The sequence below is a fragment of the Malaya genurostris genome, chromosome 1 (genome assembly GCF_030247185.1).
Source record: "Malaya genurostris strain Urasoe2022 chromosome 1, Malgen_1.1, whole genome shotgun sequence".
Classification (NCBI taxonomy): Eukaryota; Metazoa; Arthropoda; class Insecta; order Diptera; family Culicidae; genus Malaya; species Malaya genurostris.
Window position 1 is genome coordinate 125769824 of NC_080570.1, and position 21607 is coordinate 125791430.

Consider the following 21607-nt stretch of genomic DNA (forward strand, 5'->3'; position numbering starts at 1 on the left):
CCGCGAAAGTTCCTTGAAATCAATATTTCACGGTTTAATCTGTTTTAACCGTTTATCATCTCAAAAATTTATGTTGGATAAGAGAACGGAGATCTTTTCATACTAAACATTATGCCAAACACGTGAACAAAATACGTCATGATGATGATATGGTTTCTTACTGCACATCGAGTCCAAATGTAATCGATTTCCGGTCGCTTATTTCATACTAGAAATATTCCTCTGTTTCCCATGAATGAACTACGATTGCATAAGAAATGTGTTTTGTTGCTTTTTCATCTTAGTCTTGGCAAAATATTTACCATTTATACTGGGGTAAATAATAACAAATATAATTCCACTCGATCGTTTTTATCAGTGAAGTTTTATAGAGTAGAGCTGGCATTTTTTTCCCTATTAAACGTCAGCTTCGCAAACAAGCCAAGATTAAGCCCTACAATCTCACGATAGAATGTCGGTGCATATGCCGTCCACTTTGCACTCGGTTATCTCAACACGTGACTGCAGTATGCGTTCAAAATCTCGGGAACTTGTTTGATAAGTGTGTATCATCACGAATTAACACACTTACATAAATTTGATTACCTTGTAGGTTTATTTGTGGATTCTCCCAAAAAGCGATCCGTTTGTACTGATTCTAGCTACTTTTGATGGCGTTTCACTGGTAATCCGTTCATTATCCTCGAAGCTAATCACAGTTTGCTGACACTTCCGTTATCTACAACCAAATTGTTACGGCACTACTTCCTAATACAATATACAGCAACTATTAGAAATCACCGATTGTTTTTTCACAAAATTAACAGATACTGATAATGCACAAACACAAAACAAAACTAAATGATTTTACTGAAGGGGCTTGGGTATTAACTTCGTATGTTATTATTATTCCGACACAGCCCAACAGTTCGGGAAAGTAGGAGACTAAAATGAAAATTGCACTTTTGTTCTTCGGTTTCGAATTACCACCAATCGGCTTCATATATGACTGTAGGTACTGGACTTGTGTACAGTGGTGTATTTTTGTTTTTTTTTTCTTTTCTTTCCAACCGCAGAATCGAACGCAATCACTCTCTAACCGTCACCAAACTGAATGGTGGTGGTACCCCAGGATATGTACAAAAGCAGTAGAGGAACTCTTGGTTTTATTGCTTTATTGCTAACATCAGACCTTAAACGTAACTGGAATCTGCCGCAGACAACTGACTTACTACCGGCCGAGCTGACGATCGAAACGCAACTGAAAATGCAGGCGGTCTCCTCACTTTGTGAAGTCACCGGTATCAGTCAGCTCACGAATCCTTAGGTATAACCGGCAACAGACCGATGGCTTCGGACGACGGCCGAGGATCGTTATAGTACCGCTCGGGCAAGAGCATGAAGCTTTTCTACAATTGCTCATGCTCAGAAGAGCACTGAGGAGCAGCGGCCATATCGATGTAAGTAGTAGTGGTACAACTCTACGCGGGCATTGATAAGCTTTCTTTACTAGCACGTTTATAATGTACCGAAACCGTCGGTGACTTCGTACAGGAGTCGATTAATTTAAGTCGTTTTTAACTTAATGTCGAACCAGACCCTGTCAGCTTGGAGCGATCTCAATCTTCAGTTCTGCAACGCCATCGCACGGCGTCTCATTCAACATGTCATGTCAATTGTATGGGTGCGCAGTGCTGCTATTTTGGCGCGCACGAATTTGACATTTCTCTCCCCTACTTCTATGTACGTGATTCGATGCGGACTCGCCTGAGGGCGCCATGGTCGCAAAAAAGGATGTTGCCAAAGATTTGTTCGGGAAATGTGAGAGCTGGATATCTTGTTAATATGATGTCTTTGACAGCATTTAGAGTGGAAACTGGGTTAGGTTTGGCATCAAACGAAAACGACATAAGAATTTGTCTCGCAAACACGTCGTTCAGAATTTTACTTACAGAACTCAACTCAAAATGTTATTCAGACAATTTTCAAATTTGCATGCCTACCTAGATTGAATCATGCTCCGTTTCTTCCCTCTTAGAAAAAAACACTCAACGGTGGGCCTTCGTTGGTCCAATACGTTGGATCGTTGGTCCAATCAATCGTTCAACGGGAGGCCAACACGGGACCTTCGTTTATCGATTTTGAAACAGACCGTTGAACCGAATTCCTTTTTTTTTGTTCAACAAACCCGGCAGACAGACGTCCATCGTTGAGCAGTTTTTAATATGAGGAGTTGGAGCCCCATTGCACAGTGGGGAAAAAACGATCAAAAACGCGATTTTGCTAAATAATTTTATAAAAACATAAGCAAATATTTTTAAAGTTAGTATTTCTTATGCAAATTTTTCCGTAGAATCGATTTATGATAGTTAGAAGATCCGCAAAATTCACTATCATGCCCGTTTTGCTCTAATTCCTCTTTTTTCTGACTTTACTTCGAAAACTAACTGTGAAACTCAGGAAAAAATTCAATTCGACCAATCGGAAGGTATTCCTGATATGCTCATAAGTTATATAAATGGATTGATTTTAATAAGATTGACCACAAATAACTATATTCTGTTTTACCCTCAGTCATCTTCTTCCATGAATTTTCAGAAAAAAAAGTTCTACTGATCGGTGTTTGGACCAATTATGGTTAAACACGACAGTTATATGTTTCGCATATAACCTCAAATAACAATTAACAGATAACATAGTCTCCATGATCGCATGCGTCGTGCTACATCGATTTACCCCAATTTTCCCACAAATATAATTTTATGTTGAATTCAGTAAAACGGATTAAACAGGCTAGTACTATCATTCACATTGTATTTAATTGGATCACAGATGTTTTGCACGTAATATGAACCAATATTGATAGATCGTATTTGATTTGCGTTTGGATTGCAGATCATATTTCAACTGAGTATTATAACTAGAAAAAAAATGGGGTAAAACGGTACAATGAGTTTTCTGCTTTCAATAAAACTATATGCAATCGATTTGTTAGACTTTTTTACATCGGAAACACTCTATTCGCTCTTCTGCAAGTTCTCCGGTTTTATGTTATATAGTTAAGCTTGAACACAATGCAGTATAAAAATGGGAACTTAGGGTAAAATGAACATGATAGCGTTTCGTGCGGTCCTTCTAAATACCCTGAATCGAATTTACTGACCATTTTACACCAAAAAAGTGCTTTGTGGTCAGCTGTATCATGCCTCCAAAAAAAATCGTCGCGTTTTTGGTCCATTTTTCCCCACTGTGCATTGGACTAGTTTTACTGAAGAATTTCCAAAGTTTTTTGCACTTATTTTTTTAACTAACACTACATACCTGCTCAATATTTCTACTTCACGTAGAACAACAACAAATTTTCTTTCTATATGAAGGTTACATCTAATTTTCACACTATTTTGCAAGAGAATAAACAACAAACCGATCCAGCCAACTGAACGAATACTTCATGCAATATGTCTTTCAAAAACCGCTCAACGACCAACAAAATAAAGACTGTCCCAGAAAGTATGGACGCAACAAAAAACCGTTGCCATTTCGCAATGGTTCAGAATCTGACAATTTTTATGGCTGCGTCCTGTTGTTTACACTCTTCTCTAACCACTAACCTTGTGTTGTTTATTCGTTTTCATTAGTTTGTTTCGAAATGCGTGGACTTTCAGCAGAACAACGTCGGACTGTCACTGAGAAAGATAGCAAAAATGGAAGGAGTAAGTGAAAAAACCGTGCGAAATGCAATCAGGAAGTTCGGTGAGGATAATACCATTGAGGATAAACTGAAAACGGGTCGAAAAAAAAAAGTTCCTGTTAACCCTCAGTTGGATAAACGTATACTGAAGGCGTTCGAGCAAAAGAAGAAGGTTTCAGTTCGGGATGTGGCCAAAAAAGTGGGCACTTCGAAGTCAAATGTTCTTCGTGGTAAAGAACGTTTGAATCTTCGAACCTATAAGGATCAGAAACAACCAAAATTTAGTCCGAAACAAGAAGCATCGATCAGGCATAGGGTTCGAAAGCTGTACAATGCGATTCTTGCTGGAAATTTCAACTGCATAATCATGGACGACGGAACCTACGTGAAACTCGATTACAAAACCTTGCCTGGACCACAATATTATACGGTGCGAGAAGGGCAAGTATTAAACCAGTCCGAGACATCGATTGAAGTCGAAAAATTTGGTAAGAAAGCTATGGTCTGGCAAGCAATTTGTAGCTGCGGTAAGATTTCGAAACCCTTCATCACCACTGCTTCAATGAACAGCGAAATATACATCAAGGAATGTTTACAAAAACGACTTCTACCCATGATTCGAAGCCACAAGTATCCTGTTGTCTTCTGGCCAGATCTTGCTTCTTGCCACTACTCGAAATCAACGGTAGAATGGTATACTACCAAAAATGTCACTTTCGTACCGAAGGCACATCTTAGGAAACATGTATCGGCAGCCGAAACCATTCAATAGTTCGAAATCAAAGTGCGTCCATACTTTCTGGGACAGTCTTTAGAACCGCCTGCTGAGTTCTGTTGTACAGGGTCCGCCATGTAACTTTTTTTTAAACATGCAATAGAACAAAAACGGTTCATCCGATTTCCCTGGGCTTTGGATGATGAGCTACAGGGTGCGTACCCCCGCTTGGCGGATGGGGGTGGGAGTCAATTTACACGCGTATTGACAAAGTCGGACCATACCGAGATCGATCGATCGTTCGTTTATAAATGTAAAAGATGAAAATTATTATGTTGTCTGGATCGATCACGGAGTGGACAGGACTAATAGTGCTTGAAATTGACAATAGGTCATTAGGTGGTTTCGAGCATTCTTATGCCTGGAATTGGTCACCAATTTGAATTATCTGGATCCAGTTGGGATTAATGTTAATATGTCATATTCGTCCTGAACTTGGTAAATTTAATTAAAAAAGGAGGACTAATGTTATCAGGAATAGGAGTAAATTGATATCTTATGAACCGTTTAGGAACTTTCAAACCTTTCCGATCCGGCTCGGTATCGGTAATGTTTACAAATTGCAATGACGGCGAAACTGATAAATCAGGTGTGAATACACTCTCAAATCGGGAAAGGTTTGAATGTACTTAGATTTCTCCAACTTGGACACAGATGTCACCTTCTAACTAAGAGTGTGAGATGTGTGTTTCTGGAGGGGAACGGTTCACGTGGACCATTTCATACAATTACACCTAGTATTTCTTCACGAAATACATGTAGTAGTTTTTGTTTCCTGGATGCGTGCTCAACACTAGAAGGCCCAAAACTTAGTATAGACCTAAATTGATCAAAAGCAATCAAAAGCAGTAAAAAGAAAGAAAGTCACTGACAGACTAACTAAAAGCTAGTGCAGAGTACCTTAGTGCTTATAACGTTAAATTAAGAGTTAAATAAAGATCACAGAATTCTAAGCAATCCTTCCATTGTTTACATATTGTAACATTCTTGGGCAATCTAGTGTTAAATGCGCACCCTTACATTATATAATTTAACGAAATCACTCACATCTGATTTTTTTTTATTGATAAAAAAAAAACTAAATCGAATGAGACTATTCAAGTAAAGGATTGTCATCGAAGATGCAAGGCCAAGAAGATGTGAGGAACCATAGAATGTCCCAGGATAGCGTTGCAGGATGAATGTTCTATGTTATAACCTAACTTTTGGTAAGATGTGTGATGCTGGAAGAAAAAGGTGAGTGCAATACTATTGTTACAGTCACTTTTACTATTATTATTATTATTATTATTATTATTATTAATATTATTATTGTCCCTCCGTGGTTGATGGGCTTGACGGTATTGCAAACATCATCAGATACGATTAATTATTGTTACAATTTAATGTAGATATGTGTTATAACTTGTAGTTTATTTATTGAGTTTATTGAGTGAGTCATGAAACGATTTGAATAAGATGTTGATTGCATTACGCTCCAACATCCGGGGTTGGAGAGGCCGGTAGGGCTTAACTGAGCTCTTTTTGTGTTTTATTTTCATACTACCGGTTCCTATAACCAGTGTTATAGAAGTGGAAGTTAAGTGGAGTGAACGTATCCCAATTGGGTTTCACACGATGACAACGGGTGAACGGTGAATCGAGTCCATGTTTGACGTTTATTGGTGGTTTGTGTACAATGGATTACTGTGGTGTGAGATATAGGGTGATTTTTTAAGAGCTTGAGAACTTTTTTAAACAATAAAACGCATAAAATTTGCAAAATCTCATCGGTTCTTTATTTTAAACGTTAGATTGGTACATGACATTTACTTTTTGAAGATAATTTCATTTAAATGTTGACCGCGGCTGCGTCTTAGGTGGTCCATTCGGAAAGTCCAATTTTGGGCAACTTTTTCGAGCATTTCGGCCGGAATAGCCCGAATTTCTTCGGAAATGTTGTCTTCCAAAGCTGGAATAGTTACTGGCTTATTTCTGTAGACTTTAGACTTGACGTAGCCCCACAAAAAATAGTCTAAAGGCGTCAAATCGCATGATCTTGGTGGCCAACTTACCGGTCCATTTCTTGAGATGAATTGTTCTCCGAAGTTTTCCCTCAAAATGGCCATAGAATCGCGAGCTGTGTGGCATGTAGCGCCATCTTGTTGAAACCACATGTCAACCAAGTTCAGTTCTTCCATTTTTGGCAACAAAAAGTTTGTTAGCATCGAACGATAGCGATCGCCATTCACTGTAACGTTGCGTCCAACAGCATCTTTGAAAAAATACGGTCCAATGATTCCACCAGCGTACAAACCACACCAAACAGTGCATTTTTCGGGATGCATGGGCAGTTCTTGAACGGCTTCTGGTTGCTCTTCACTCCAAATGCGGCAATTTTGCTTATTTACGTAGTCATTCAACCAGAAATGAGCCTCATCGCTGAACAAAATTTGTCGATAAAAAAGCGGATTTTCCGAATGGACCACCTAAGACGCAGCCGCGGTCAACATTTAAATGAAATTATCTTCAAAAAGTAAATGTCATGTACCAATCTAACGTTTAAAATAAAGAACCGATGAGATTTTGCAAATTTTATGCGTTTTATTGTTTAAAAAAGTTCTCAAGCTCTTAAAAAATCACCCTGTAGAATGTTGTGGAATGGAACGGAATAATAATGACTTAACCAATGGGTAAACCACTGATAGCTGTCAAACGATGTTCATCCGGTTTGTATTGTGAGGATGTATCGTTTGGGACCTGATGGGTGAGATGATGTGTGAGTGAAGTGTAAGAGTAGGTGCATGCAAGAATGGTAATAAAGGCCACCGTTTCAGCTCAGGACTGACGATCGATCATTGGAAGAGATAGAAATTGGGTAACGGTACCTCCATTCATCTCAAATCCATTAGTCATTTCATATACGAGAACCATTAGTTATAGTGAGCTCAGTTATCTCTGTTTGATAGATTAATTTCAGAAGTAACATGAAATTTGGAGCATTTTGCTTCGCTAAAACAGCAGTATTGAACCACTTCCGAACTACTGCTATGCGTTGTTGCTTCTTAGAGACGATACAAAGACTTTGTATTTATCACAAATCAATTATTAAAAGTCGAGTGATCGCTAGAATAGCATGGTGACTCTACTAATGAGATGACTATTGGCACACTAGTTTTAGTTAGGATCTATCAGAGTAGAAATAGTAACTCAATGTTGTAATGCTTGCGTGTGGGATGCATGTGGGTATGTGTGCATGTGTGTATGTGTGTGACTGTGTGTGTATGTATGTGTTTTTGTGTGTATATACAATATACATTTTACCGTGCCTTTGAGTGCGTTGTACCAAATTGGTAGTGATGCATTTCGATTGTGGGTCAGGAATCAGGAATCAGAACAAATTGGCTCAAATGGCACGTTCCCCTTTGGAGATTTGTGCCTTGCCACTGTCAAGGATCAACTGAAGACAACTGAATGTGAACATGCTGTAGCGGTACTTGTGGGACCCAAGGGTCAATATAATTTAAATAAAAATGCATGTTCTCAGTTTTTTTCCCGTCAAACCATCATGGCCGGCCGTACAAAGATGTCATCAAAAAAAACACTAATCATTTTTTGTCTTTTTTTTTTTTTTTTTTTCGGAAATGGATGACTGAGCATAACCAAGAAGTTCGGAATAAAGAATAGGATACTCAAGAAAAGCAGGAACAAATGTGATGGGTGTGGAGCTGAAGGGTTGGAAAATAATTTAATTAACACTCTTAGGAAGTCTTAGATACAAAATGGAACATCGGTAAGAGTGGAAAGACCATTGCATACAGCTAACTTTTACATTTCAGGGAATAGAGTAACATCAGCAAAGGTACGGAATGGAAATGAAATGGAAGGACAACAAAAGACACCTACGAAACACAATTGAATGGAACACTGGAATTAAGGTAAAACAGAATATGAACTATGACCAAAGGTATGAAAACCAACATGAATAAATAATAGAAACTGTTGGGTAATAGTATAATTTCCTCATATTGAAAGAGGCGTTTATATGGCGCGCATGCGCTAATTCGGCCTGATACAAATTAACGGGGAGGGCAATACATTTTGGACAGGGCTGTAAAAAGCTGATTGGAACCCTTTCCCCACCAAAATGTAATATAATATAAGGAAAATATAAGGAAATAGAACAAAAACGGTTCATCCGATTTCAAAATTTATTTTTTCATATTAAAGTACAATCCTTCCAGTTTTTTGCCACGTAAGATCAGTTTCAGCGAGATTCACATTTGCAAAAAAATAGTACTGAACTTTTCTGCATGGCGTTTTATGATCGATGATTTTTTTTTATTGATCGGAAATCACTCTTGAATAATTTCAGTCGTGTTTTTCGAAATGTTGATTTGAGTCGAATGGTTTTCTAACAAAGGCTGTATGTAGTCTCATATCTTTTCCGAACGTTTCAAAAGTCGTCTATCTCCGAATTCAAATCACTTCCACTTTAATGATTTATTACAGGCTGTGTGTAAAGACGTACGGTCGTCTAGTTTAGTTTGATTATTTATCAAAATTTGAACGAAAGCAATTTAATATGATCAGTATCTAACGGAAAAACAGATTGAAAACTGACATATGAACACAATGATGTAATGAAATCCGCGAAAATGTTACCACAGAGACGGGACTCGAACCCGTAGCTAACTCCTAACCGAGGAAATTGTTTTATCAATTAAACTACCATGCATATGAAAACATATGAAGAGAAAGTCCAATTTTCCAATCTGTTTCCCCGTTAGATACTGATCATATTAAAACTAGCTCAAGACGGCTCTACGTCCTAACAAAGACTGCAACAAATCGTCTTGTCTAAATTGTCTAAAAAAAAACTTGGATTAGGTAATGTCAGAGACTGGCGAGATTGACGTAGGACTGAATTAGACCTGTGTATAAATATTAAGTGACTCAATAGTAAGCGAGATCCTGCCGTTGATATTTTGAACTTTCTGATTTTTTTTGTCATTTTTGGGGTCCTGGAAAGAACCGCCAAATATTGTGACGTCCTGAAAACGACCATTTGGTTTCGAAAGTTTGCGTTTGTACTATAGATACTTCGTAAATCAACCGATACCCTAAATCATTGTTCTAAATAAGTTCTTTACGTTACTCGAAACACACAGGAATGGTCTACTAGATGTATCTTATGATAAAAAAAGAACCGACGCATATCGTACGATTAGTTTTTGTTTGGCGTCTATACAAAGAAGTTGAAAAATTTTCGTGTGGCGATTTTTATAATGGATGAAAATTTAGAACAACGTGCGTGCATCAAATTTTGTGTTGCAAATGGATTTAAGTGTTCCGAAAGTGTCTAGGAAAAACACAGGCATACGAGTGGTATAAACGTTTCAAAGGTGGTCGTACAAGCTTGGATAATGATGAGATCCCTGGCCGCCCAACAACATCTGTTACTGAAGAAAACATTGAATCGGCGAAGCAAATCGTGTTGCAAAATCGTTCTGTACCGATTAGAGAGATTGCTGTGTTGTGGGGCATCTCTTATGGATCAGCCGAACACATTTTAACTGATGTTTTGGTTTGAAACGCGTCGCTTCTCGGCTGGTGCCAAAAAAGCTGAATGCGGCGGCTCACACAGCGTTGGTTGTGTCTCTGTTTTTGGCCAAAAACTCAACCAATATCATCAACCAAGCACCGTACTCTCCAGATATGGCCCCGTGTGACTTTTTCCTCTTCCCCAGACTCAAATTGCCATTGCGGGGAACGCGTTTTGAGACCATAGAGACCATAAAAGAGAATTCGCTGCGTAATTAATTTAGATTTAGATTTAGAGAGTAATTTGAAGGCGATAATAAAGATTGGGTTTTTTAATAAAATTCCGGTTCTTTTTTGATCATAAGGTATGTGAGCTGAGCTGAGCTGAGCTGAGCTGAAGTAGATCGCCCGTAGTTGCACTTCGTGATTGACCGAATGAGTGGAAATGTACAATGAACCAAGAAAATGAAGCTTGGGAGAAGCAAATCATTTTCACTGTACATACCCACTCACTCCTAACTTTTTATTGAATGATCAATAACGACGCTGGCTACGACCAAAGGCTGTGCTACTGAGGGAAAGGAAGGAATGTTAGTCCGATACTCGTTGTTTCTAGAGACCGCGGGTACCACTGTATCTCCACGAGCATCACGTGATAGGGGATTTGTTAGTAGAGAGGGAAAAAGATCCGGATATGTTTTGGTAAACAATATGATCTCAACAAAACCTGATTTTCGATACTCAGGAGCAATATAATATGCAAGAAAAATACAAAATATCTCCAAGGAACGATCTCACCAGTATCCCCTTTCTCCTGCTCGCTCTGCTGCCAGCAACGCGAGAGGAAACACGACCGCTGAAAGAATAAAATAAAAACACTCGCGAATGGGTCCGCTGCAGACCAACCCTAGACCCTCAGTCCGAATGACATGATCTACTTGTAAACTTTCACACATTCCACAGAAATCCGTCAACACCGACAATGACATGCAGACGGCGCTTCGATCGGTTAACAGGTTAACATCATTGAATTTTGGGGCGGCAAACTCACAGTATCCGCCGCTTGAGCATTTTCAGTTTTTGCGAATCAACACTATTCAATAAATAACACTTTCACCACTAAAAACGCACTTTCCACACCTGCACTATCACTCAAAAAAACTATTTCAACAAAATTCTTAACAATACGTATCAAACAACACATTTAAATTATACTTTTTTTGAGAGTAGCACCAGGACACCGCATCACACTCCCAGTGATGCCAATTCTCCCCCCTTTTTTGATCATAAGGTATGTGACAGAAAAAGTACATCAGAGAACCTAATCCAGAGGATGTGCTCAGTGAAGAGAACTGGACAGCAGTGTCAACCGCGACCTGTGCGTAGAGTATCGTGACGCCAGGTCGAAGCTACTGGAATCCCTTAGGGCCCGAGGTAGACCGCCTGGGGTTCCGGTTCGGGATGTGTTGGCGAGTCGGGATAGTTCATACATGCTTCTCATATACCAATTCCTTAAACACATTCATATACAAGTGTAATCTATTATATCTTGCAGAGAAAGTTCCTCCCATTTCTCGACGATATTTTAACTATGGCTAAGAATAATCTCCAACTGCAGGTTCGACACTAACATCCGCCCGATTCTATCGACCCCTCGTCCTGTCCACCATCTTCGTTGGAACTAACTAGATGGGGGTGTTTTCCGCGGACCCATAAGGACCAAAGGATGCGGCCAGCATAAATATTTACCAACGTCATCTGGAAGACTCGCGCTATATTCAGTTCATCGACCACTGCGGATTGCCAGCTGTAGGCTGGATTCTCGAGAATCGACAATTTCAACACCAATATTACAGTTTTATGTTAGTCGTTAACTAAAATTAGAAAAAGCCGGTATCTTAGAGCTTAAGCAGTGTGCCTGAAAAATTATATTATATTATTAAATAAACAAAACCGCGACCTGCCAGATCGCGGGCATCTTGCAGCGAAATCGGAGCACAGAACAACAGTCGGTGTAGTCTAAATCCATCGCCGACGTAGCCCCGGGTATGGATCGTCGAGGCGCCAGCGAACCGGAAGTCATTCTCCAACCGGAATCGCCATGGGCTGAAAAGTTCCGGACCTAACAAAGAAAACACGATTTTGTTGGTTCAAAATTAACTTTATTCTTCGAGAATAACGCAATCATTCCAGCGCTGCTCTAACATTTCAATACAATTTTTGTAGAACGATTTATCTTCTACCTCACAATAGGCCTCAGTTTCAGCGATAACCTCTTCATTCGTGCGAATTTTCTTGCCGGCGAGCATTTTTTTCAGGTCTGCGAACAGGCAGTAGTCGCTGTGGGTCAAATCTGGTGAATGCGGTGGTTGTGGGAGCAATTCGAAATTTAATTCATGTAGTTTTGCCATTGTTTTGATTGACTTGTGACACGATGCATTGTCTTGATGAAACAAAAAAATTTTTCTTTGCCATATGCGGTCGTTTCATGGCAATTTCAACCTTCAAACGCTTCAATAACGCTTTTATATTCACTGTTAATGGTATTTCCTTTTTGAAGATAGTCGATAAATATTACACCACGCATATCCCAAAATACCGAGGCCATAACCATTCCAGCCGATTGTTGTGTTTTCGGGCGCTTTGGACGAGGTTCACCAGTTGCTGTCCACTCAGATGACGATCTTTTTGATTCCGGAGTGAAGTTATGTTTTATCCATTGTCACTAATCGACGCAAAAATTCCGATTTGTTACGTTTAAACATGGCCAAACACTGCTCAAAATCATCAACACGTTCCCGTTTTTGGTCACCAGTAAGCAAACGCGGCATCTACTTTAAACAGAACTTTCTCATTGTTCTTTTGATATCTTAACGATGTCAGCTAACTCACGTTTCGATCATTCAAAATGATTTTGTGGATTTCTGGTGTTATCACCTCATTTGAACGTTCACTGCGTTCTGCAGCATCGGTGTCTTTAGGACCACGTTTGAAGTTAGCAAACCAACGTTTTATTGTTGTTTCTGATGGAGCGGAGTCTCCATCCAAAAACGCGACTATTTTTTTGGAGGCATGATACAGTTGACCACAAAGCACTTTTTTGGTGTAGAATGGTCAGTAAAATCGATTTCATGTATTTGGAAGGACCGCATGAAACGCTATCATGTTCATTTTACCCCAAGTTCCATTTTTATACTGCATTGTATTCAAGCTTAACTATATAACATGAAACCGAAGAACTTGCAAAAGAGCGAATAGATGTAAAAAAGTCTAACAAATCGATTGCATATAGTTTTATTAACAGCAGAAAACTCGTTGCACCGTTTTACTCCATTTCTTTTCTAGTTATAATATTCAGTTGAAATATGATCTACAATCCAAAAGCAGATCCAATACGATCTATCAATATTGGTTCATAATACGTGCAAAACATCTGTGATCCAATTAAACACAATGGGAATGGCAGTACTAGCCTGTTTAACCCGTTTTACCCCAATTTATATCAAAAGTCGTATTTCTGGTTAAACTGTCTCTCGCATACCGAAAGCAGGCTGATTGCGGTTGATGAAAATCGATTGATATTACGAAGAAAGATCTGAAAATAGGATTACAAATGAATTCAATATGGAGAAAAATATTAATACTCAGTTAATGGATAAATTGGGGTAAAACGGTATAGCAAGATTCGTGCGGTCATTGAATTCATTTGTAATCCTATTTTCAGGTCTTTCTTCGTAACATCAATCGACCGCAATCAGCCTGCTTTTGGTATGTGAAAGAAAGTTTAACCAGAAATACGACTTATGAATTAAATTGGGGTAAAACGGGTTAAACAGGCTAGTACTGTCATTCCCATTGTGTTTAATTGGATCACAGATGTTTTGCACGTAATATGAACCAATATTGGTAGGTCATGTAAACGATGTAGCACGAAGCATGCGATCATGAACACTATCTGTAAATTATTATTCGAGGTTATATGTGAAACATAGAACTATCTTGTTTAACCAAAATTGGTCCAAACACCGATCAGCAGAACTTTTTTTTCTGTAAATTCATGAAAGAAGATGACTGGGGGTAAAACCGAATACAGTTGTTTGCGGTCAATCTTATTAAAAACAATCCATTTATCTAACTTATGAGCATGTCAGGAATACCTTCCGATTGGTTGAATTGAATTTTTTCCTGAGTTTCACAGTTAGTTTTCAACGTAAAGTCAGAAAAAAGAGGAATTGGAGTAAAACGGGCATGATAGTAAATTTTGCGGATCTTCTAACTATCATAAATCGATTCTAGAGAAAAATTTGCATAAGAAATACTAACTTTGAAAATATTTGCTTATGTTTTTATAAAATTATTGAGCAAAATCGCGTTTTTGATCGTTTTTTCCCCCACTGTGCATTGCTTCGCTCGAATGGTATGTTTTCCCGTCAAGAAGCAGTGTAAAATTAAAACACGAAATTGTCTTTGATCCATTGTTCTGAAAATAACTGGAAAAAAACACAATGGACCTTATTACCGTTCTCACTTCCACTTTCACGTTCACTTCACTTACATGTCACTTCACTTGATTTTCCCTATTACCAGTATCACGCATAGTGAAGTGATCACTGTGGTGGAAAAAAACTAATTTTTTCAACAAAATTTTGAAGGCGTGATGTTCATAATGACATCAAGTTCATCCAAGTAATTACTTTTGTCTGTGAAGCGAATTCCGTGATAAGGACCTACATTCACTTCACTTGATATCCACCGTGAAGTGATACCCATAATAAGGGTCACAATCACTACACTTGGTTTTCACCGTGTAGTGATACCGGTAATAAGGGCCAATAACTCACAAACTGATGAAAGAATATCATGAAATTTCAACAGCTGTCTTTTAAACATTAGTATTAACTGATAAAGATGACTGACATAAAACTAAACGTCTATGTGTCAGACCCGGGACTTTTCAACCCATGTGTTAAGGCTCTACACACTTAAATTGGATTACCGACCTCAGCTGTTCAAATCTCGGTAGGTGATTTTTTCGGTAAAATTCACGTTTTATCACTGCGGTACCTTGAGGTACTGCTGTCAACAAATGTTCATTTGTGCTGATATATCAGTAGAATGGAAATATTCGGTATTTCGGCTGTTCAAAACTCGTTTAAAGAGGCAAGAATTACCGAACGAGATTAAGTGTGTATGACGACAATTTGACAAAAAACTGCGAAAGTGACGAAATAAATACGTAAATTCTTCAGTCGATTGTAGTCAATAAAAAAAACAAAAGCTCATTTGTAAGACAATTTATTTGAATCCTCCACTACAGCTTCAATTATTTCTTTTCAGAATATGGTGCCTTCGCAAGTCATTTGCGTAAACATCGACTGTCCCTACTTATTCACTACGTTTACTGCTAATATAGAGGCTAGAGATAATGTTTACCTTCTACTTCGAATTATCTAGTGTTTCAACGTATGCTTTCATGTGTTTTTTTATCAAGTTAGTATAAATCATTTGCTAGTGTAATTGCGTTTCGCTACCATTTCAGTTAAGGTGATCAATCCTAGGTACATAATTTACAATTAAATTAATTTAATCCTTCCTTTTATCAGTCCTTGCATTGCTGTTGTTAGTCATTTATTTATCATTTAGCTAATTTCAGTATTCGCGTGGTGATTTACTTTTCACTAAGCTCCTGGTGTCCAGGAGCCAAGTTGGTATTTGCTAATGCATGATGTTTATCTCTCTCATTGATTAGTTTAAATAATGTACTAACTAGACCGAAAAATTCAAAATCCTAATACAAACTACGCTTAATTATCAGCCATGCGTTAGTCACTGTACAGAAAACGGGAACGGTTTATGCACACATCAGAATACAGTGCTAGTTTTGTTCTACTAAACTAAAATATACAGGCTTTTCGTACGGATAACAAGTGTTACACAGTTGCTAAACGATAAAAAAAAATTAATGCTAAAATAATTCGGTAGCTCTGCTTCCTTTATTCGCAACCAGGCGATGTATATCGAGGCTAATGAGATATGAGCAACAAAATGCGAGATTTTGCTAGGAAAACCAAAACGGGGGGGTAACGAGAGTGGTCAGCAGTTCGTCCCCGGCTCTATGCGCCGCAACCAAATTAAACTTCAGTCGTATTCACCGTACTTATCGCATTCACCGGTGTAGTTAGGCAATTCCGCGCTACGCAGGACTCGACAGACAGACTCGACTGCATTTCAATGCCACCCGTTCTCTTCGGGTTTCTTCTTACATGGTGAGATTGTAACGCAACTGTCACTGTTTGTTGTTCTTGGAAAAATTATGAGATGCCCAATTTAGTGACGTTTTCCACGAGTTGGCCAGTGCCTCGCTGAACTTTGACCGGAAGTGTTCGCGCGCTTCCTCTTCGGGTCGATCCAGTACCTTCAGAAAACAAATTATCGAATTATAACATGTGCCGAATGATGCCTTAAAGTGTGCTTACCAAAGTTTCCCGCAAGTAGTTGAGATCCTTCTCCGATGATAACTCTGGTAAACCAGTTGAGATCATCATTGCGAACAGCGACAGTATGAGGCACCCATGCTTCCGTAGAATTAGAAATGCCTGCATGAAGGCCAAAAACAAAAAATTAAATCCTTTGTTTTCAAGTTTTATAAAAATAAATCAACCGTCTTACCTCTTCACAAAGATGCTGAAATTGTCGAAATTCCTGCGCTTCCCGATCAGTTCGGCCTTTATTAATGACGTACACAAAGTCATGTGTCAGCACAAATGGTACCCGTTCTCGGCGGAATCCAAATTTCTCCTTGAAATGACCCAGAATATGTCCGAAGTCTATGTGAAACAGTTGGCCGGTCTTTTTGACCATGATATTATCCGAATGTCGATCAGCCACCCCTAGGACGTACGTAGCGACACAGTATCCGGCACAGCTCAGCGTGAATTCTTGTACTGCCTTTGCGAGCATTTCATCCGTAGTGTTATGTTCCTTCAGCCAGGCCAGTAGAGATCCTTTCTTGAACGGGGAAGTCGCTGAGAACATACCTTTCTCCTTCTGAATGTTGGCAATGGTTTCGGCGTTCAGAACTACCTCGATAATTCCCAACAGTCGGTCGGTGCTGATGCAGCTGTACGGGTTCATGCGGAAATCATACCCGTTGGTTTTCCAAATTCGATCCATGATTCGTAACATTTGCAGTGTTAACATATCTTGCCTCAAGTCGTCTCCATTCTTGAAAATCATATTTATATCATCTCCATTTATGTCGGAATTTTTGTATACGATCCACAACGGTCGCATTTTCGAATCCATCACTTTACATTTCTCCGCTCGCACACTTTTACATCGAAAGCTCGGATTCAGTGGACTGATCACATCGGACAATGCTTCATCGACCGGACGATCCTGCAGATATCCCGTCAACAATGCCTTGCCTTTTTCCTTGTTTCCCTTTTTTACCAGCTCGGAACCGAGCTGCAACTTCTGCAACATTTGCATCTGCTTGTCCAGAATCGCCACGTGTTCGTGGCTACCCTTCAAGTATGCTTCGAGGATCAACCCGAACCGTACCTGCACGGAGGGAACTTGAATTTCCGAGCGCAGATGCCAGAAGAAAAAGTGCCCAATGTGCTGATTATTCAGTGCTCGCTGAAGCAGAAATTCAACCAGATCGCAGTACAGGTAGGATTCGTGCTTCATCGCTTGCACCAATTGCAGCAGATACAGCAGCAGCTCACTGTCCTGGATCTTACGCAGGCACTTGACGGCATACCGCCGCACGTACTGATCGGCATACGCGTAATCCAGCAGCTCGAGGGCACGTTCCAGCGGCAGTAGGGGCCATTCCTGCAGCAGGGAGGTTATTTCTGCTACCTATAAATGAAAAATCAAGTTTTAATATGGTGAAATAAAATCGGAGGGTTTATAAAAATGAAATACAATAATTAAATCTTAGAAGCATATATCACAAAACAGAAATCACTGCGTAACCAACTGAAATTCGATAGAACAGAAAGAAGAAAAAACAAAACAAAACAGTCCTCACTGGACTGAACATGTAGCAAGAATGACTGGAGAGAAAATGGCCCACGTCAAGGTAGGTCATATTGGATCTGCTTCGGGATTATAAATCTGAATTCAACATAAAATTATATTTGTGGGAAAATTGGGGTAAAACGATGTAGCACGAAGCATGCGATTATGAACACTATCTGTAAATTATTATTTGAGGTTATGGTAGCGCTTCGCCGTGGTCAGGTCGAAGCAAGACAACTCACTGCTTCCTCTTGCTTTGTCGCCGAAATTTCACCCTAAATAGCAAATTTCTCCAATACTAACCCGATTCACGAAAAATCAAAAACATACGATTGTAGGTAAATGATTTTACTATGCATTTGGCGAAAATTATCAGTTAGAAAGCTTTTCTTTCGCGAGATTTCGTGCGAGTTTTGTTAAAATTTGGTTTTCTTTTTTCCTTTTCTCGCTATAAACAACTCGCATATGTAGGGATGTGCTACGTTTTCAACAAAGCGTCAAAGCTAGTAGCGATGAAAATCATTACTGATTTCTGGTTCTACTGAAACATGAATAGTAATTATTTTACAAAGTAGTAACACTTACTTACATTTTCTACTCATCTATATTCAACGTTTACGCAGAAAGAACGGACAACGAAAACAAAAGAAATGTTGTTAGCGTCTACCGCATGTAGCATTTTGCACACCCCAGTGCATGCGTTGACATTGTGTGCGTGCGAAAGAATAAGGAAAAACTCATTTATTTTTATAACTCGCACGAAATCTTTCGATAAAAATGTTTATCAGGCACAATTTATATACGAATCGATAGAAAAATTAATTATCTAGAATCGTATGTTCTTGGAATTCCCGTTTTCTTCCCCGTTTTCTCACAATTATGGGTAAAGTGCGTGAAACCCCGGGATAGGCAGCGAACTCCCGTGACCACGGCGAAGCGCTACCTTATATGTGAAACATAGAACTATCTTGTTTAACCAAATTGGTCCAAACACCGATCAGTAGAACTTTTTTTTCTTTAAATTCATGGAAGAAGATGACTGGGGGTAAAACAGAATACAGTTGTTTGCGGTCAATCTTATTAAAAACAATCCATTTATCTAACTTATGAGCATGTCAGGAATACCTTCCGATTGGTTGAATTGATTTTTTTTCCTGAGTTTCACAGTTAGTTTTTAAAGTAAAGTCAGAAAATAGCGGAATTGGAGTAAAACGGGCATGATAGTGAATTTTGCGGATCCTCTAACTATCATAAATCGATTCTAGAGAAAACTTTGCATAAGAAATACTAACTTTGAAAATATTTGCTTATGTTTTTTATAAAATTATTGAGCAAAATCGCGTTTTTGATCGTTTTTTTCCCACTGTGCATTGCTTCGCTCGAATGGTATGTTTTCCCATCAAAAAGCACACAGTCCTCACTGGACTGAACATGTAGCAAGAATGACTGGAGAGGAAATGGCCCACGTCAAGAATGCCTGAAAAGGGGATGGGAATATCTAGCACTCGCAAGGTGTGCGTAGACGAGGATTCGTGTGCAGCGAGAGCATAGATCGAGGCTCCGGAGACGAAAAATGCGCCATTGACGTAATGTAAGTAAGAGTAAGTTTAAGAATTTCAGAAATTTCGGAGGTATTGATATTTTTGAAAAGTCTGCGAATTTAAAAAACTTTTATTTCTAAAATCAATAACATTTTAAATAATTTTGAATTGAAACTGAATAGAATTTGGAAGTTTGAAAATCAGCGTAGAAAAAATCATCGTAACTTCGAAAATCTGCGTAAAAAATCACGTAACTTCGAAAATCCGTATAAAAAACCACGTAAGTTCGGAAATCAGCGTAACTTTGAAAACCAGTGTTATTTCGGAAATCAGTAGAAAAAAAAACCGTACCTTTGGAATGCCGCATAAAAAACGTGTAACTTCAGAACTTCGTATAAAAAACTGCGTAACTTTGAAAATCCGTGTAAAAAAATGCGTAGCATTGGAAATCCGCGTTAGTTCAGAAATCAGTGCAGAGAAAAACGTCGTAACTTCGGTAATCCACATAACTTTGGAAATCCGCGTTTAAAAATTCTTAACTTCGGAAATCCGCGTGAAAAAACGCGTAAGTTTGGAAATTAGCATAGAAAAATACATGCGTAAATTTCGTGTAGAAAAAAATGCGTAACTTCCTAAATCTGCGTAAAAAACGCGTAACTTTGAAAATCCGTGGAAAAAATCGCGAAAGTTGGGAAATCAGCGTAGAAAAAAACATCGTTACTTCGGAATAAAAACCGTAACTCTGAAAATCCGCAAACGCGTAACTCTGAAAATCCGCATAAAAAATCGTGTAACGTCGGAAATCCGCAAAAAAAATCGCGTATGTTCGGAGATCCGCGTTAAAAAACTGCATAACTTTGGAAATCTGCGTAAAAAAATCGCGTATCTTCGAAAATCCAAGTAAAACACCAATAAAATCCGACTAAATTATCGAAAATCCGATAGTTTCGGAAATCTATTTTTAAAAAATCGCGTAACTTCGAAAATCCGAGTAAAAAATGCGTAACTTCGAAAATCTGCGTAAAAAATGAGTAACTTTGAAAATCCGCGGAAAAAAATCGCGATGGTTGGGAAATCAGCGTAGAAAAAAACAACGTTACTGCGGAAATCCGCGTAACTTCGGAATAAAAACCATCGGAAATCCACATAAAAAAAACCACGCAGCTTCGGAAATCCGCATAAAAAATCGCGTATGTTTGGAAATGTATTAAAAAAACCGCGTAACTTCGAAAATCCGAGTACAAAACCGCATAACTTTTGAAATCCGCGTAAAAAATGCGTCACTTCAGAAATCCGTAAAAAAAACTGCGTAACTTAAATACACGTAGAAAAATTGCCTAACTTTGGAAATCTGCGTGAAAAATGAGTAACCTTGAAAATCCGCGAAAAAAATGGCGTAAGTTCGGAAATCAGCGTAGGAAAACACATCGTTACTTCGGAAATTCTTGAAAAAGAAAAGGACATCCGTGTGAATAAAGCGCATAACTTCGTAAATCTGCATAAATAATCGCGTAACTTCGGAAATTCGAATTTTTTTACGCGCATAACTTTGGAAATCTGCGTAAAAAATGATTAACGTCTGTCTACGTTTACGAAGAAACACGTAACTTCGGAAATCCGTAAAAAAACCGCACAAGATCGGAAATCAGCGTAAAAGTAAAAAACCGCAAAACTTTAGAAATCCGCGTAAAAAATGAGAAACTTCAGAAATCCTTAAAAAACTGCGTAACTTCGGAAATCCGCGTAAATTCTGAAATTCATGAAAAAAACAACGTTACTTCGGAAATCCGTGTTAACAACGGAAATCCGTGTAAAAATGGGGTATGTTCGGAAATTCGCGTAAAAATCTGCATAATTTTGGAAATTTTCATAAAAAATGCGTAGCTTCGGAAATCCACGCAAAACACGCGTAACTTCGTAAATCCACAAAAAAAACATTGTAACGTCGGAAATTCGAGTAAAATATGCGTAAGTTCGGAACTCTGCATAGACAAACACATCGTTACATCGGAATAAAACCCGCATAACACCGGAAATCGGCATAAAAAAAGACCTCACTTTATTGATAAT

At 38.6% G+C, this 21607-nt stretch overlaps 2 protein-coding genes across 8 annotated transcripts in view; both read right to left on the reverse strand.

Moving 5' to 3' along the window:
• The window catches only part of LOC131425699 (protein white), a 53950-nt gene extending 52695 nt beyond the window's left edge, over positions 1-1255 (reverse strand). The window contains exon 1 of one of the 4 annotated variants that reach the window (XM_058587775.1): positions 572-1255. The gene's annotated coding sequence lies outside the window, so the exon portion shown is untranslated. The remainder of the gene's footprint in view (positions 1-571) is intronic. The other 3 variants (XM_058587773.1, XM_058587777.1, XM_058587776.1) reach the window with 3 other exon arrangements.
• A 13992-nt stretch (positions 1256-15247) lies between these two features.
• The window catches only part of LOC131425701 (phosphatidylinositol 4,5-bisphosphate 3-kinase catalytic subunit beta isoform), a 40843-nt gene continuing 34483 nt past the window's right edge, over positions 15248-21607 (reverse strand). For all 4 annotated transcript variants that reach the window (XM_058587778.1, XM_058587780.1, XM_058587779.1 and 1 more), the window contains exons 5-7: positions 16638-17834; positions 16445-16564; positions 15248-16383 (exon numbers count right to left, since the gene is read on the reverse strand). In XM_058587778.1, the coding sequence (XP_058443761.1) occupies positions 16255-16383; positions 16445-16564; positions 16638-17834 (1446 nt within the window). In that variant the 3' untranslated portion in view covers positions 15248-16254. The remainder of the gene's footprint in view (positions 16384-16444; positions 16565-16637; positions 17835-21607) is intronic.